This window comes from Schistocerca cancellata, chromosome 4 (genome assembly GCF_023864275.1).
Source record: "Schistocerca cancellata isolate TAMUIC-IGC-003103 chromosome 4, iqSchCanc2.1, whole genome shotgun sequence".
NCBI lineage: Eukaryota > Metazoa > Arthropoda > Insecta > Orthoptera > Acrididae > Schistocerca > Schistocerca cancellata.
In genome coordinates, this window is record NC_064629.1 from 672,139,293 (window position 1) to 672,155,853 (window position 16,561).

Genomic DNA, 16,561 nt, shown 5'->3' on the forward strand with positions numbered 1-16,561 from the left:
TCGTCAATTTCACATCCTGCACCTCCATAAAGAATATCTAAGATCTATGCCTCTGTCAACTCGCTCTGCGATATTTTCATGATCGTAAACACCTGTGAAAGAACTGCAGGTAACTTCGTCTTTGCAGTGCTCACAACCGCTCCCAGGATGAGATAGCCGATAAGTGCTTGCCTCTTGCGGAAGAAGAATGAAATACCTCCACATTAGTTGACAAAACTGCTTCGGAGACCCGCTAAACGTGCTCACGGAGCTGAATAAAAGGCTCGCCCGTACGGTATACGGGTGCTGTCGCCAACATCAGGGCGACCGCGCCCGTATGGCGTACGGGCACCGTGTTGTAAGTGTTAACTCAGCTCTTTTGTGTCAGTGTAGTTAGTAGGCTGTAGTGCACCTTAAGTTAACTCACCTCTTTTGTATCAGAGGAACTCTTTCACCTTTTAATTTACCAACCAAACCAAGAAATCTTCTAAGATATTTATGATAATAGATACTCTTAATTTTTTGCCGACCAACCAGAAAATAATTTACACACATGTGACCAACACATTATTAAATTTCTTTACAATTTATCTTAGATCTTTCTTTCCTCACAACATTTCTGTAGGAACTGTGTCCCAACAATACAGAACAAACCAAACTTCCAAAAGGACATCCACAGTATCAGAGGCATGCAAAAGAGAAACAGAATGAAAAAAACTGAAATCAGAGAGAAATTAACAAATTTATTTTAAATGCACAAGAAAACCATTATTTACAAAATTTATACATATGCACATAAAACATGTGAATAGCCTAAACTTTAGCAGTACGACGACCAGGTCCAGCCAGAGGTACATCCCTCTCATCCCAGAGAGTTACACCATCACAAGCACAAATACGTTTTGTATTTTCAAACAGGCCAGCAGAACGAGCAATAATTCCACATGCAATCCTGCAACAATTTACAGAAAATATTTATACAGTCTAATTAAAGTTACTTTCTCTTACTGCTAAAGTTCAAGTTTAATTGAAGTATAAATTATGGTTACTCCTTCCACTGCACAATTACCAAAAGAGTTTGATTGCTTGAGAGTTGTACATGAAAAAGTCATCAGGTCCACTTGTTTTGTAAGCATAATAGCCTAGCATCACTGTGAATTTATTTTACAGGTGTGCAACATTTAATACACCCTTCAATTATCAAAGTTCATCAGTTTTGCAGTGTTCAGTGCAACACATGCAATAACAATTTATTTACTGAAAATCAAGACTAAACAAAAATTCGTTAATTGACTAACGAGCACATTTCACTCACAAAGTCTCATCAAGAATGAACAAAAATAGTTTATGACTAGCATGTTTTTCGTAACAAAAAAAAGAATCTACATCAGTTTCATATAGCTGTCAGTTCTTCAGGCAGGTTCACCTTAAGATGAACTCTCACAAAAGAGTACATTAGGATAAATACAGAGGCCGCCAGCAGACAGAATGAAAAGATATGGCATTAGTTTAAGATTTTTTTTTTAAAGAACTCACTACTATTCAGTTCATGACAACTGCTTGGAAAAGTAAGTCCAGTACTATAGTACCAAAACACAAAAGTTCTTTCCACTGTCATCTAAAAATGCCCCCCAGCGAGATATTCATTAAATATATGCTTAGCCAGGATTCCAAAGTGCAATGAGAGCAGATAGGCATACAACACTCCACAATCATGGCAGTGGATAGTGTGCAAGAATTTATCATTCCCTTGTGTTAACACTGATCTGTTAAAGGCTTGAAAGAGAAAGTAGCTGAATGAAAACAATTTATAGAATCTGATGAGCATTCTGTAGGGTCTTAAGACATTAGTATGTGAAAAAGCAGCTGAAACTACTACAACTCACATAATGTTTTATATAAACTCATCTCTGAACTGATAGGATACCTGAATGTTGGCAGAATTATTCAATGTTACTTTGTTTTGTAACATTTACAGCAGTTTCAACATTTCAGTTACCACTCCTTTGACCAACTTTTATTAAGATACAGACCAGTTTTCTGCAATAGGATTTTGCTATGGTAGTTACTAAAGATATTGCCCAACAGGCTTCTGGTAGGTAAATGTGTCAATTTGCACCTGCTTATATGTTACACATTTTTCCATAGAAGAAAAGTAATTACAGTAAGAAATTGGCATGTGAAATTTACAACTGGATATTTTAACTAGTAGCAATTATAATGCAGTATTTACAAAGACCTGTCTAATGTGAGAAAAGATCCCCTGAACAAAAGCTTAACCTGGAAAAAATGTGAGACCCCTTTGATCAGATGGTTGGCAGCACAGACAATGATCACATTATAACAATTCTTATACGGGGGGAGGGGGCGGGCAATAAAAAACAGCAGTTTCACTATTGTCCTCTCAAATCACATTCGTCATGATATCCTGCAAAGACAATATAAAAATCTAAAGAATGAACACATGGCAATGTGAGTGGATGAATGTAGCAAAGCAAGAGACAAGATGTCTGTGAAAGCCTGCAACTGAACCACATTAATCCAAATCGGCATAAAGTTCATCTCTTGAGTGGCCACGGTCTATACCTGCAATATTTGTTCAAAATTTGGAAGCAGCACTCAGAAATGAGAGACTGGGCAGGCTAATTCTGCAGCACTGATGGTAGATGTTCAGAAGAATGTCATTTTCAGGACATCTGTATGGCCTTCAAAGGAACACTCAACAATAGCCCTCTATGAACAACTGCACACAACCTCACAAAGAGAGATCCGTAACTTCCTTGCACAAATTCTTGCCAGTGATTTTCAATTCCCTATAGCTAATACATAGAAGTGTTTTTTACATTGATGGATATGAAACTGGATGTGAAATGGATGCACATCTAAAGAAGGAACAATGATAAGAACAATACAAAAATGTGTCCCTCACACAACAGTCCATAATAAATTTGGAAATGGTGCATAACATGAACAAACTACAAGTCACGCAAAGTTCTTATGACATAGCATTTCCTTATTGTAATTGGTGGATGTTAAGATATATGTTAATTTATATTTAATCGTTCTCAATACTTATCTGTTTCTCACTGATTCATTAGTTATTAAGACTGTGTAGAATTTAAGAGTAGGTTATATTTTGCTAATAAATGTATGCAGTATTGCAAACCTTTCTGGTAAGCACTATAATTTGGTAACTACTGCAATTGCTTGTCAGGTCCAGTAAATGTTGCTTTGAAATAGCTGAGACCAATCTTTACAAGTAACTTCAGTAACACGACTATGACTCTCACTACAGCACAAGCAGTGATGACTACCATAAAAGTGTTCTTTATCTATGGGTCCACAAGTTCTGTAAATTTCTTACAAGCACCCATTTTCCTGTGTAGTCTACTCTTTTATTTGTATGAAACTCTTATTAAGGACACCATCACATGCTGCTTTCACAACACACTAACGTATGGTATATAACCTATAGTGAGTATAACAATTTTTACTGTGCTGTAACTTGATAATGCATGAAGGGGTAAATTTTACTAAATGATAAATAAATAAAGTGCTTACTTCAAAACAAAAGAACAGCTAACACAAGAAAATGACTTCCTTTAAGAAACTACCAAAATACATACCAAATAAAAAAATCCAGTGGTTATGATAAAATATCAACAAAATTAAAGTGTGTTCTTTTGAATTTAGTAACACCTTAAGTTATTTCTGTAATAAGTCAATTACCAGTGAAATTCTGAATTGGCTCAAATATGCTTCAGTTAAGCCACTGTATAATAGATCCCTCCACACTATCTGTGCATGTGAGTAGCATATGTTTGTGAATGGGGAGACACAAATAGTGTTGAAAACACATGTAGGTGACACACATCACTGACACATCACTTACCCCTTGGCTGTTGCAGCAGGTAGCCATGTGTCATATGTCGCTGACATTTATAGCAGGAGGAGGTTGGGGATGTGTGTTCTGATCTTTAACTGGACACTGATGAGCCAAAATATTATGGACACCTGTTTAATTGCATGTTCCAATTTTCAAACACAGTACAACAGAGGTTCTGCTTGGCACGGATTCTACAGGTCCTCGACAGGATTCCAAAAATATGTGACACCAGATGACTAGGCACAGGTAAAGCAATACCCACAAATTACAAGATGGTGGTTAACGGGCACACAGCTGGCACCTGATGTGTGGGGAGGAGGAGGAGGAAGAGTGGGGGGGGGGGGGGGGGGGAAATTAAGGGAGTACAATCTTTTTTTGCACAGATGACTTCAAGCTGTATTTAGTATCCAAATTTACATAGTACACCATCTTGTCATTGCTACTACCCTAAGGAAAGGCAAACCTACATTTCTAGCATTTGTAGACTTAGAGAAAGCTTTTGACACTGTTGACTGGAATACTCTCCTTCAAATTCTGAAAGTGGCAGGGGTAAAATACAGGGAGCAAAAGGCTATTTACAATTTGTACAGAAATCAGATGGCAATTATAAGAGTCAAGAGGCGTGAAAGGGAAGCAGTGGTTGGGAACGGAGTGAGACAGGGTTGTAGCCTATCCCTGGTGTTATTCACTCTGTATATTGAGCAAGCAGTAAAGGAAACAAAAGAAAAATTCAGAGTAGGAATTAAAATCCATGGTAGGACAAGTTCTGAGGCATCAAAGGATCACCAATTTAGTATTGGAGGGCAGCGTAGAGGGTAAAAATCGTAGAGGGAGATCAAGAGATGAATACACTAAGCAGATTCAGAAGGATGTAGGTTGCAGTAGGTACTGGAAGATGAAGAAGCTTGCACAGGATAGAGTAACATGGAGAGCTGCATGAAACCAGTCTCTGGACTGAAGACCATAACAAAAATAACAAACAAGTGAGGAATGGGAGGCCCCACATCTTCTGAACCAATAACAACACTGAACAGAAGTCAGTTCCAGCGTCGACACTACCACGTTGCCGGCTTCCATGTAAACATTGTATGTTAGTGTGTGAATGCCTGCTGTTGTGTTGTGTTGTGTTACCACCTCAACTACAGTTTTTGTTTGTTAAACAATGTCACCAAAATTATGTAGTTCACCAGGCGACACTCTGTTGTGCTGTGGAGTGCCATTAAATAGTCAGGGTTTGGAATTGCTACGGAGGATGCGTGAGTTTTATGAGCAAGAAAAAGAATTTGTTTCTGTTTATGGGCATGCCTCGATTCTTGTCGATAAAGTTTTAGAGCATACTTCAAAAACTCTAGGATTCAGGAAAGGGGTGCTACTTCAAGACTTACAAGCCAGTGAAGTAAACAGTGTGGAAGAAAGCCCCTGTGGAAGGAATAGTGTGTTTTTAAGTACTTGGGCAAGAAAAAAAAGCAGCCTCGCCGTGTTGCAGATATTGGGTCTTTCCAATTCGATGTAATTCGTTGGCACATATACGGATACTATAAATGGAAAGATTACCCCACAATAGTGAAGTTGATAATTCCTTTAAAAGAAAGTGAATTTTTCTCAGGGGGGAAAAATGTCACTTAAGATGGTATTACAAAGTATGGGCTTCTGTTTTAAAAAGTTAGATGGGTGAAAGTTGTTACTAGAAAAAGCTCATGTCGTTGCAGCTCGTACCATTTTCTTACACAAAATTGTAGGAAAGGACATATGCTTAGAAAAAACCTGGGTCAATGCTGGAGAATCAGTTGAGAAAGGCTGGACAGATGATACTTTGAATAGCAGCAGTCATCAGCCAACAGGAAGAGGATCCCGATTAATTGTGGCCCATGCAGGATCTTCAAATGGCTTTGTGCCTGAAGGACTTCTAATTTGTCAATCAAAAAAATGGTGACTATCATGAGGATATCGGCCACCCACGGTTTCTACAGTGGTTAAAAAATTTGTTGCTCCAGTTTAGTGTTCCGACAGTTTTTGTGATGGGCAATGCACCATACCATTCCGTGATTTTAGATAAAACTCCCACCACTAGTGACCGTAAAGAAACTATGGTGCGGTGGTTGCAGGCAAGAGACATTGCTGCAGGCAGGAGCATGACAAAGCTGCTGTTACTCTCGCTCGTGAAACAAAATAAGCCTGTACACCTAAACAAGTCATAGATGAAATTGCAAGTGAACAGGGACACTTGTCACTTGGTAATTAGGCTACCGCCTTATCACTACCATTTTAATCCAATTGAATTGGTTTGGAGTGAAGTCAAGGCATACATTAGAAGTAACAAGACTTTTACTATAACAGAAGCAGAAAGACTGCTACTGTAGACGCTACCTCATGGAGGATAAAAGTGGATCATGTTGCTAAACTGATACGAGAAGCACAGACTATAGACGGCATTATAAATGAGAATGAACAATTAATGATTTCTCTTGATGATGATGACAATGATTATAATGATAATGATGATGATGATGAAAACAATGGTTTTGGTGCCAATTCCAATGATAGTGAAGGAGAACTGGATGGAATAGTGCCATTGACATCGTATATTGGTGAGTGTAAATGTATACATAATTAATTCTTTTTCTCTCTGCAATCGGCTAGGCTATGCCTGTTTTGCTTTATTTCTTTTTATGAGTGCAGATAGCATGTTATTTGGTATGCTTAGATTTACATTATTATATGATGTTTTACATGCAGCTATTACTGTAACAATTTGGAACAACTTGTCATTAACTTCGGGTATTTTATTTACCAGTTTCATATACTATCAAATGCTTAGTCTCCGTTGTCGTTCTCTCCATTGTTAGAATAACGTACTTTGTTGCACTTACGTATAAACGTTGATTGTAGCTTACATTTACAAAACGTACTTCTGAGTTATGACCATGTGCGGTGGCAGCTATTGCAACCTCGCAATCGCAGTGTAGCCAACCACACGTGAGCTGTCAAGTGACATGTTTCACCGGCCTGGATATACAGCTTTCATTGTCTCAGGAAGGGTTCTGTTTTGTCCTTAGCAAGTGACAATACTGACTGGATAAAGTACAAGTATATAATAGTTGACACTGCCTTGATTCAGCAGTAAATAAACCATGCTGATCAAGACCACATGCAACAGTAGCTAAAACATCAGTCAATAACCCAACACTACAACATGCTCACATACCTGAGAACATTTTAGTGAAACTGACAGTGTCTGTGGAAGTTTACACTCATATACATGAACATCTGATTTTTTTATTTAAATATAATTACAACACATGATGTCAACATACAGATTACACTTACTTTCTTCCCGCGTTGCCATCTTCTAATGAGCCTGCATTATTTCCTCTTCCAAGATCATCTTCAGAGTCGGTAACAGCTACAGATCGGCCAATTACATCAGACACTTTAAGTACAGAGTCAGTGAAACGAAACACAGCACGGCCTTCACTGTTAGCACTGATATTCCCTAGGTCACCAGCATGCTGAAACAGCAATATAGTTTATATAAATAAACTAACTGAAAATCATTTGTTAACTATATTATCCTTGTGCCTGAATTTATAGTTTATCTACTGCTATGTTAATGTATGTATGTTAGTGAGCTGCAATACCGAAGCCTAATTTCATACTCCTGCCTTGGCCACAGATAGGAAACTAATTCCCATTTATGAAGAAACTGGTGCTCACCAGGTGGAAACAGAAACACAGCCAGTGACAAGAATACAGACCACAATCAGTCAGCACACGCAAATTGATAACAGGGATGATAAAATAGAAACAGTCAGTACCAGTAATGTGCTAAATCACTCTCATTATCTAGTTGACAGTATGCTGGACAAATTAGAAAAATGGGTCAAGAAGGAGAAAGAAAATGCTACAGATAATAGCAAAGAACAAATTAACTGGTCTGAGTCAGTGAGGACAAAGATGAAGTAAAGGCTTACATCTTCGACAATAATGGCCATCTGAAGACTAAAGTTTCAGTAGAGGAAGCACAGTCAGTTTTGGAAGGTTTTGAGGAGGAGGAGGAGGAGGAGGAGGAGGAGGAGGAGGAGGAGGGGGGGGGGGTGAGGAGTTGTTAGATGAAGGGGGTAGCAATAAAGACGAGGTCAGGGAACCTATTAGCTGTATTGACTTGCCCCAAACTGTAAGAGCAGATGACACTATTATAAATAGCAATGTTGTGCAGGGATGTAGAGTGGTGTAACAAACAAAAGTTGAGGAGGTTGTCAAGTGCTTTGAATTAAAATTGGTGGACAAGTTGGAAAAGGCAGCTGCGAATGTAGAGTTGATGAACCTGTGAATCTGAGTGTAAATGTACTTGCAACTGAACAAAATTACTTTAGCTGGAAATGAATTGAAAAGGAATTATAAGAAGACTTTTATGAAGAACCTCTAGAATAACTCACTCTATTATAAAAACTAGCATTTCAGCAGTAACAATGTGTTGTCTTCTTGATAGTAGCGGTGAAACAAGTGCTTTGTCCCAAGCATTTTTTAATTCTGTTCCTAATAAGAATGAGCTAACTGTCATGAAAGTAAGTAGGATTAAGAATAATACATGCTACTGGAAAAGTTTCTCGACCAGTACTGCTCAAAGCTTCGATACCGACTGGTATAGGTAACACAAGAATAGACCATCCTTTTTTAATTGTGCTCAGTTTAAATGTTGAAATGTTAATTGGCACAGATCTTTTAATGAAATATAAAGGAAAGATTGATTTTGATCAGAGCCATTTAGTATCACTTTTAACAGATTCTCAAGTGATTACAGAGCATTTCATTGAAACTTATGTGGGCAGCAATAATGAAGCATTGGAACTGCCTATTAGAGTAATGAGGAATAAGGGATACTTGCAGGAAGATAATGAATTGGGAAATAATGTGCAAGATACTAATGTGGAAAAAAACTACATCCTCAAAGAAAGAGAGACTAAGGGACTATCAATAGATCAAATTTCTGATAAAAGAGCCTTGGAAACATAAAGAAGGCATGATGCATAATCTTCCCCCCACTAGTTTTAACACTGCTGAACTAGTATAAGTCAAAACTAAAGGAAAACCCAAGAAAATTTCAGCAGAAACAAAGAAGTTTATGTATGTTTATCAAGGACCATTCAGGATAATAAGTAAGCCTCATGCAAACGCATACCATTCAGAATACCAGAAAAGTAAGAGAGAACTAGGCCTACAAAACATTGTAGATCTGAAGACTTTCATAACTGACTGTAATTAAGTTCTGTAGGGAATTTGTCACTCTTTGACGGATACAGAGTTTGGCATACTGTGTGGACCCAGCTGGATGAAACTTTATTTCCCTTTCAAGTTTCATTCTCTTCCTCTGTCTTAGCTACAGTAGGTAAGGAATATACGCCTTCATGTTGTACATATGCTACTAGTTTGTAATATATTCATATTTAATAAGAATGATACCCAAAAATTACTAAACCCGAATGATGACTTACAAGAGAATATGAGAGATAGTTTGCAACAGTGAATGCTAAGTGTTATAAAATAACAGTGGATAACATATGAGTACCAGCGACAGAAAAAAAACGGCTAAAGTAAACAAATAATAAATGAGATCCACAAAAAGGATCAGTAATAGTAAAATACAGATACTTTGTGTCAAGAGAAGCAATTGAAGCTGGAAATCCCTAAAATCTGAAACAATAAACTCTGCATAAATTAATTATTTCCAGTTGGAAGTAAGATTGTCTATAGGTAATAGATGGTAATAAAATGGAGCCACTAGAGGCAAAGAAACAATACCATGTAACTGACAAATTGCCGATTTTTCGTTTTTCAGTCAGATGATGTCTATAATATTACTTGAAAATACAGCTCTTCGATTGCACAGGTAAAAATTTCCAACTTTACCTAGGTTTCAACTGCTCTAAGGCAGCCTTCATCAGAAGTAAAAAAAAATTACATTGCATAGAGTAAATAGTTATGAAATGGTTTAGAGCAACAGTGCTTATGTTAAAGATAAGAATATATTTGTACATTATAAAATATTCCTAGGAATGCAACTTGATTAAGATGCGACCCTTAGCGGCGCGTCTTAATCAAGTTGCATTCCTAGGAATATTTTATAATGTACAAATATATTCTTATCTTTAACGTGAGCACTGTTGCTCTAAACCATTTCATAACTATTTACTCTATTTAATGTAAAATTTTTTTACTTCTGATGAAGGTTGCCTTAGAGCAGTTTAAACCTAGGTAAAGTTGGAAATTTTTACCTGTGCAACCGAAGAGCTGTATTTTCAAGTAATATTATAAATTTCGTCTACGATTGCTGCACTATCGGCCATGTTCAAAATTGTCAGATGATGTCGTTGACCGTACGCACATCTGCTCTTAATGCCATAATGACAAATTTTTAATTATTTACCATGAAAAAATTATCTAAAACAATACTGCGTATGTGACGCAGCAAATAAATAGATGGCAATACCGCGGAACTGTAGAGAAGTAAATACCATGTATCTACAATCTATGGATACTGTAAACAATACCACGTAAATACAAAAGCGCGCACAGCCACAGCACATTGTTACTGCCTTATTACGTATTTAACAGTGCTCAAAAGTGGTTCCATGCTTGTAGCTTCATTCGTGATAATGGACAGCGATATAGATGATCTTTTTACTGAAGAAGAAATTGTTTCTCAGCTGAAATCAGCTTATGAAAGCGGAGAATCATTCCTGAGAGTGACTGATAGCGGTAAGGAAATTGTTTTATTATTCACCTTTGAATGTTAGTAGCACAGCAAGTGTCTCATTGTGATATAAATCAAAATCAGAACACCCCCACTTCACTCGTTCTGTGCTTTATTCATTTCTGTCAAAGATTTCTAGACTATCCATCTTCTTGTAGAATCTCCCGTAAATGCAGAACAAACAACAGACGAGAAAAGTCGTAATGCTGAAGTTACTTTTACCGAAGAAGAATTAATTTCATATATGCGGTTCTCGCTTACTGTTCCTGCAACATCTAATGACGCAGGTAAATTTTCTTGGGATTATTGTTAATAGTATTACTGATGCCATTGATCTCATAAGTACATGAATTTGAGCTTCATCTTTGTCTGCTTAAATTAGTATATAAATTAATTTTTTTCCACCTAGAAACTTCAGTGGCTGTATCCAACAATACTCAAAATGAAACCTCAGTCACTGTTTCCACTAGAGACGACAGTACTTCACACTCATTGCTACGCAATGGTGCTCATTGTTTGCCAAACAATCTGGATAAATTATCGGAAGATCATGGGAGCAATAATGATGCTGACAGTGAAGGCCAAGAATTTTATGGTGATGTAAGCAGTGACAGGAAAAGGAAGTCTAAACAACATCCTGAAGATTGGAAGAAAAATGCCAATAAAATTCTGAGAATGCGTGGATACAAAAGAAGTCGAATTGGTAAAATCACTCATGATACTCCAAGTGAGGTACGAAAATTAGGTCCAACATGTACTTCGAAGATGTGCCAGAAATCCGTTCAAAGGAGGTGTCATCAGTTTTCTGCTGATGATAGGCAGGCAGTATTTAACACAGTTTGGGAAACAATGTCATGGGATCAGAGAAAGGTTTATGTTACCAAACATCCAGGGAAGAACACTGGCAAATCCAGGAGGAAAAGGATGCTCATTTATCATTCGAAAAATGAGCTGGGGAAACATAAAGTATGCAGAAAGATGTTTCTCAATACTCTTGGGATTAAAGAATAGACAGTCCGATATTGGCTGGGTAATTCCACACATGGGATGACTCCTGATACAGAATCATCACGACCTCGAATCAAACATACGAAGAAGAAAGATGAGAAAACCTTCATGAAAGAATTCCTGGACTCTCTTCCGAAACTTCCATCACATTAATGCAGGAAATCCTCCTCGAAGTTGTACCTTGAGCATATTCTACAATCCAAACAACAGCTGTATGGAATCTATGTGGAAAAATGTCATGCGGGGAAGGTTTCGCCATCAAGTCGGGCTACCTTTAACTTGATTTTAGAAGATGGTAACATTAGCTTATTTTCCCCCAAGAAAGACAAGTGCGACTTGTGTTGTAGTTACAGGCTTGGTAACTTGAGTGAAGACGTGTGGAAGCAACACACAGAACAGGAAGAGCAGGCAAGGATGCAAAAAGATGCTGACAAGAAAGAAGCCCAGCAGAAGCTCTGCTCAGTGTACACCATGGACTTACAGGCCGGGAAAGTAGCTCCATTTTTAAGTGCAAGTGCAGTTTATTATAAAACAAAGTTGGCTGTTCACAACTTTACAATGTATAATTTAGAAAGTCATGATGCAGTATGTTACCGGTTCGAAGAAATGCAAGGTGATTTGGTTGCATCATGTTTTGCCTCATGCATCGTGGACACCCTATCCAGAACGATTAAGGAAAATCCCGTTCAAGTCATTCTGTATTCTGACGGCTGCATATATCAGAACAGAAATCTGATATTATCAAATGCTCTTTTAAGATTAGCAATTGATACTGGAGTATTGATTACACAAAAGGTTTTGGAGAAAGGCCATACTCAGATAGAATGTGACTCAGTTCACAGTTCCATTGAGTGCAAGCTTAAAGGACGTGAAGTTACACTTCCTAGCCAATATGCTATGATATCTAAAGAAGTGAGAAAAAAGGCACAGCCATACGAAGTCCATTTCCTAGATTATTCCTTTTACAGCAACCATGCAGAAAAAAGTTTGTGGCTGTATGACTCAATTAGGCCTGGAAAAGCTGTAAAAAGTGAGCCTACAGTTACCGATCTGAAGGCGTTACAGTACCGCCCAAATGGTATTATTTACTACAAGTGCTCTTTCAATGAGGTGTGGCAAGAATTACCAAGGCATCCAAGGAAAATTTTTGGAGATGTTTGCTTCCTGAAACTATACAAGGAAAGACGGAAAATCAAGAAATACAAATGGGATCATTTACAACAACTTAAATCTGTTCTTCCTAAAGAGTGTAATAGTTATTATGACAACATTCCTTATGAATGAAAATTGTCATGGAGGTAATTGTGTAACGAGTATCAGTGCAGTGTAATTCTCTGTTGGTGCTTTGAGTGACGTTTAGGATTTTTCTTGAAGAAATGTGCAGACATTATCACAACTATGTAAACAGTATATTTATTTAAAATGTTTCTATGAAATCTTTCAATAAAAAATGATTAATGCTCCAAAACGTGTTGTTACGAGCTTTCTCAGCACCAAATATCAACGTAAATGTGTCAAGTCATGCCGGGAGACTGACAAACAAATACCGCGTAAGTAGCAGATCATGGCATAAATACCGAGACAATTCCACGTATGTGCCGTAATTAAGCTTTCTACAGCATTTTTTTTTTCACATTTTTATTTTATCCAATATTTCCTTGTAGTGCAACGATGCAAATTTAGCACCGCTGTGAAATGTATTAGGCATTTTAGGCAGTTTTTTGTCTCTCGTGTAAAATTCTTATTCTGCTACTTACGCGGTATTGTTTCTTGACCGACAATATGTAAATAATGAGGTCAGTAGGTTGATGAAGATGAAAGGGAGAAAGAAGTGTCAAAATATAAGGATAAATGAAAATAGGGAGAAACAGGAGTAATGAAACAGTAGGCTGACATATATGGTAAAATGGTGGAAAATTCGTGAGTAATTCCCTTACGTCTCGTAAAAAGGTTGAGAAACATGTAATTCTGCTCAAGGCAGAGGGTCTTAACAAATCAATATACACACATACAGACAATAACACAAATGCAGATTGCAGAGTTTTGGTATGCTATAACAAAAACAGGTTTTTCATTATGTGTGTGACAAAGCAAAGTAACTGCTGTCAAATCAAATAAATTTTTTAGTATGCTATCCTGTACGATAATTGAGCCATATGAGGATAGAGTTTACAAAAGTTACTCAATTTTCTGAGTAAAGAAACATCTAAGGTAATGAAATAAACTGCAAACTATCCCAAAATGTAACTTATTTTAAAAACCTATGCTGACTTTCGGAGCATACTAGCTATGGTTCATAAAAAAAAATATTTTGCAAAGTTCGTGATTCAACCTTAAAAATGGAGCAATTAGTAAGATTGAGCTAGAATAATGTCACGATTTTATGAAGTAGCAATTGCCATTAATCATTTTGAAAAAGTTGACAAGTTGATCATAGTTTCCCAAAAAATAAATTTAAAAAAAAAGAAAAATTGTTTCTGATAACTTCTCTACTGTTTATTTAAATTATAAAAGGAAAATTGAATACAGAATGTCTTTTGTCCTCCCTTAGATGTAAGATGAGACCAGAAGTTTAGGCTATGTTATCTGTTTCTAAGCAAACAAGGGAAAGCAGAAAGGTGGAAGGAGTATATAGAGGGTTTATACAAGGGCGATGTACTTGAGGACAATATTATGGAAATGGAAGAGGATGTAGATGAAGATGAAATGGGAGATAAGATACTGCGTGAAGAGTTTGACAGAGCACTGAAAGACCTGAGTCAAAACAAGGCCCCGGGAGTAGACAACATTCCATTAGAACTACTGATGGCCTCGGGAGAGTCAGTCATGACAAAACTCTACCATCTGGTGAGCACGATGTATGAGACAGGCGAAATACCCTCAGACTTTAAGAAGAATATAATAATTCCAATCCCAAAGAAAGCAGGTGTTGACAGATGTGAAAGTTACCGAACTATCAGTTTAATAAGTCACAGCTGCAAAATACTAACGCGAATTCTTTACAGACGAATGAAAAAACTGGTAGAAGCCGACCTCGGGGAAGATCAATTTGGATTCCGTAGAAATGTTGGAACACGTGAGGCAATACTGATCTTACAACTTATCTTGGAAGAAAGATTAAGAAAAGGCAAACCTACATTTCTAGCATTTGTAGACTTAGAGAAAGCTTTTGACAATGTTGACTGGAATACTCTCTTTCAAATTCTGAAGGTGGCAGGGGTAAAATACAGGGAGCGAAAGGCTATTTACAATTTGTACAGAAACCAGATGGCAGTTATAAGAGTCGAGGGGCATGAGAGGGAAGCAGCGGTTGGGAAAGGAGTGAGACAGGGTTGTAGCCTCTCCCCGATGTTATTCAATCTGTATATTGAGCAAGCAGTAAAGGAAACAAAAGAAAAATTCGGAGTAGGTATTAAAATCCATGGAGAAGAAGTAAAAATTTGAGGTTCGCCGATGACATTGTAATTCTGTCAGAGACAGCAAAGGACTTGGAAGAGCAGTTGAACGGAATGGACAGTGTCTTGAAAGGAGGATATAAGATGAACATCAACAAAAGCAAAACGAGGATAATGGAATGTAGTCAAATTAAGTCGGGTGATGCTGAGGGAATTAGATTAGGAAATGAGACACTTAAAGTAGTAAAGGAGTTTTGCTATTTAGGGAGTAAAATAACCGATGATGGTCGAAGTAGAGAGGATATAAAATGTAGACTGGCAATGGCAATGAAAGCGTTTCTCAAGAAGAGAAATTTGTTAACATCGAATATAGATTTAGGTGTCAGGAAGTCGTTTCTGAAAGTATTTGTATGGAGTGTAGCCATGTATGGAAGTGAGACATGGACGATAACTAGTTTGGACAAGAAGAGAATAGGAGCTTTCGAAATGTGGTGCTACAGAAGAATGCTGAAGATAAGGTGGGTAGATCACGTAACTAATGAGGAGGTATTGAATAGGATTGGGGAGAAGAGAAGTTTGTGGCACAACTTGACTAGAAGAAGGGATCGGTTGGTAGGACATGTTCTGAGGCATCGAGGGATCACAAAGTTAGCATTGGAGGGCAGCGTGGAGGGTAAAAATCGTAGAGGGAGACCAAGAGATCAATACACTAAGCAGATTCAGAAGGATGTAGGTTGCAGTAGGTACTGGGAGATGAAGAAGCTTGCACAGGATAGAGTAGCATGGAGAGCTGCATCAAACCAGTCTCAGGACTGAAGACCACAACAACAACATCTGTTTCTCAGGGGCATGGAGGCTTCTTGAAAAGCAGCCTGCAAGTTGTATGGAGAAAGAAGCAAAGACACCTACCACAGGAACTCCCCCCTTTTCCTTTTTGTAATAGATTATCATGCAGACTGCCATACATAGTGACTTCCCACTCTCTATCTTTAATGTTTTAGAGAAAGTGGCTCACAAGGACATGCCCTATAGCATCCACAGTTGTGGTTAAATGAGTGAGTACTGAAAAGTGAAATGTTTGTGCGTGTTTCTCTTTCAGGTAAAGACTGAACACTATACATCACAAGATTAATTTTGTAATAATCTAAAATTTTATTTCACGTTTCTATGTTATTTTATGCACGATTTGTAAATGGTTAACTTTGTGGGTGTAGTATTAAGAAAAAAATTAGCTAAAAAGCAGTTCCATTTAAAAGAGCTACAGTAACATCACTAGTTTCTAACGTTTAATTTTGTTCACAAATAAATATTTTCACAAAAATAAACAGGGGGTGATGTGGCAAAACAAGAGCTGCATCATTGTGAGAGATGCAGAGGCGAGTGTGTGTGCCAGGACTTACCCCCAGTTCACTACTACCAGTGCCATATCATCATAATGCGCTTGTGTGTAATAGACAAAGGATCACACCATAATCCAAGAATGAAATTAAAAATTAAAATAACTTTCCCAGACTTTGACAGTGTATGCTTCAGTATATTAAT

At 37.5% G+C, this 16,561-nt stretch overlaps 1 protein-coding gene across 2 annotated transcripts in view; it reads right to left on the reverse strand.

The window, feature by feature from the left end:
• Positions 1 to 702: 702 nt before the first annotated feature.
• The window catches only part of LOC126184563 (copper chaperone for superoxide dismutase), a 113,645-nt gene continuing 97,786 nt past the window's right edge, over positions 703 to 16,561 (reverse strand). For both annotated transcript variants that reach the window (XM_049926991.1, XM_049926992.1), the window contains exons 5-6: positions 7,193 to 7,374; positions 703 to 931 (exon numbers count right to left, since the gene is read on the reverse strand). In XM_049926991.1, the coding sequence (XP_049782948.1) occupies positions 793 to 931; positions 7,193 to 7,374 (321 nt within the window). In that variant the 3' untranslated portion in view covers positions 703 to 792. The remainder of the gene's footprint in view (positions 932 to 7,192; positions 7,375 to 16,561) is intronic.